A 1,992-nucleotide genomic window follows, 5' to 3' on the forward strand; every position below is an offset into this window, starting at 1 on the left:
AAATATATAAACCTCTCTATAATTAACCATCACCTCCTTTGAATCCTCTCTTCCACATATAAGTCAACGCCATTTACTCCAAAATTTCCATTCCTTCACACAATACCAAATTTCCCTCCTCTCATCCACCATAGTGCAAGAACCTCATTCATCTTCTTAAGCTTTAACCAAACAAATAATAAACTTTTCTTCGAAAGATTCAATTTTGACACAAATTTGAAAACTAATAATATTAATATTTTACTACAATATGATTTGTATATACAAATATCACATTTTCTATTTATTCTTCCTAGCCTTATTCCCCTTTATCCAATCCAAACTCACTCCAAACTACTACCAAAAAACATGCCCTAAATTCTTAGACATCATGAAGGAAACTGTAGCCGCAAAGCAGCAATTAACGCCCTCCACGGCCGGTGCTACACTCCGCCTCTTCTTCCACGACTGCATGATCGGAGGCTGTGATGCATCCATCTTGGTAGCCTCAAACGCCTTCAACAAGGGAGAACGTGATGCAGACATCAATCTCTCCCTCTCAGGAGATGGCTTCGACGTGGTCACGCGTGCTAAGAACAGGTTGGAGTTGGAATGTCCCGGCGTAGTCTCTTGCTCTGATATAATCGCAACAGCCGCACGTGACCTTGTTGTCTTAGTTGGCGGCCCTTTCTATGAGTTAGGCCTAGGTAGAAAAGATAGTCTAGTGTCGAGATCAGTCGACGCAGAAAACAAATATCCAATACCAACAATGACAATGGATCAGGTTAGAAACGAATCTATCTCACTTCAATAATTTTTTACTCGTGCATAACAATATTATCATCCACCTTAATATATAACTTAAAACTTTTGAATATGATAAATATTTTTCGCATCATTTTTAGATAGAGTTAGACTCGTGCATAAAATAGAAAAACAAATTTTGTGCATAAAGTTTGTGAATATGTGACTATGCTAGGTGATAAACCTTTTCACATCAAAAGGGTTTACAATTCAAGAGATGGTGGCTCTAGTAGGAGCACACACAATAGGATTCTCTCATTGCAAAGAGTTTAGCAACAGGCTCTTCAACTTCAGCAAAACCGCTGAAACTGATCCAAAGTATCAACCAGAATTTGCTGCAGGGCTTAAGAAACTCTGCCAGAATTACCAAAAAGATCCTTCGATGTCGGCGTACAACGACGTGATGACACCTAAGAAGTTTGACAACATGTATTTTAAGAATTTGAAGAGAGGGTTAGGTCTTTTAGCTACGGATAGTTTAATGTTTGAGGACAAGAGGACAAAACCATTTGTGGAATTGTATGCGACAAATGAAAGCAAATTCTTTGAGGATTTTGGTCATGCTATGCGTAAGGTAAGTGTTTCAAATGTTAAGGTGGGGAAGGATGGGGAGGTACGAAATAGGTGTGATGCTTTCAACAACCTTGATACTAATTGAATTTTTTGGTGGTAATTATTGTGTAGAAGAAATTCAAATGTAATTCAAATATTTAGCAATGTTATGTGCAACTTTGTATGACTTTTACTAACATATAGTTATATATTTGTATTATGTCAAATAACATAGCTAAGTAAAGTATAAACATATAAAGCATATAACATACTAAATATTAACATTAAAGAATATTGGGTTTACTCACCGGACTCTTTGTTACTCATACAGATCAAATTCTAAAAATACTCTTAAATTTCGGATTTTAAAATCCGCACTCTTTTGAAATACACAGCATTTCCTTTTAACATACTAAAGTCAATGGAGGGTTTATGGATTGTAAAATTCATAATATATTATTAGAAAAACATAATAAACTTCAGACAATAACACTTTGTTATCTAGAATATACCTTAATGTCAAATTCGCATAAGGAATTTCAGACAAGAGATGAAGAAAACACAAATACATAAATATTTGTTATCACATCCACAAAATACGTAACATTACATAAATTTTTTTAACATAAAATCTAATATCTCATTTCATGATCTAAA

The 1,992-nt window shown here is 34.6% G+C and overlaps 1 protein-coding gene across 1 annotated transcript; it reads left to right on the top strand.

Moving 5' to 3' along the window:
- The first annotated feature begins 250 nt into the window (after nt 1–250).
- On the top strand, nt 251–1,562 carry LOC127137145 (peroxidase 31). The gene is made up of 2 exons (XM_051063630.1): nt 251–763; nt 959–1,562. Exons 1-2 carry the CDS (start codon nt 251–253, stop codon nt 1,439–1,441), a joined length of 996 nt encoding a protein of 331 aa, XP_050919587.1. The 3' UTR covers nt 1,442–1,562.
- The last annotated feature ends 430 nt before the right edge of the window (nt 1,563–1,992 follow it).

Source organism: Lathyrus oleraceus, chromosome 4 (assembly GCF_024323335.1).
Source record: "Lathyrus oleraceus cultivar Zhongwan6 chromosome 4, CAAS_Psat_ZW6_1.0, whole genome shotgun sequence".
NCBI classification, from domain to species: domain Eukaryota; kingdom Viridiplantae; phylum Streptophyta; class Magnoliopsida; order Fabales; family Fabaceae; genus Lathyrus; species Lathyrus oleraceus.

Coding starts and splice junctions, on each gene's coding strand:
- LOC127137145 (XM_051063630.1), top strand. CDS start 251: ATGATTTGTATATACAAATATCACATTTTCTATTTATTCTTCCTAGCC. Junction 764..958: donor CAACAATGACAATGGATCAG/GTTAGAAACGAA, acceptor TGACTATGCTAG/GTGATAAACCTTTTCACATC.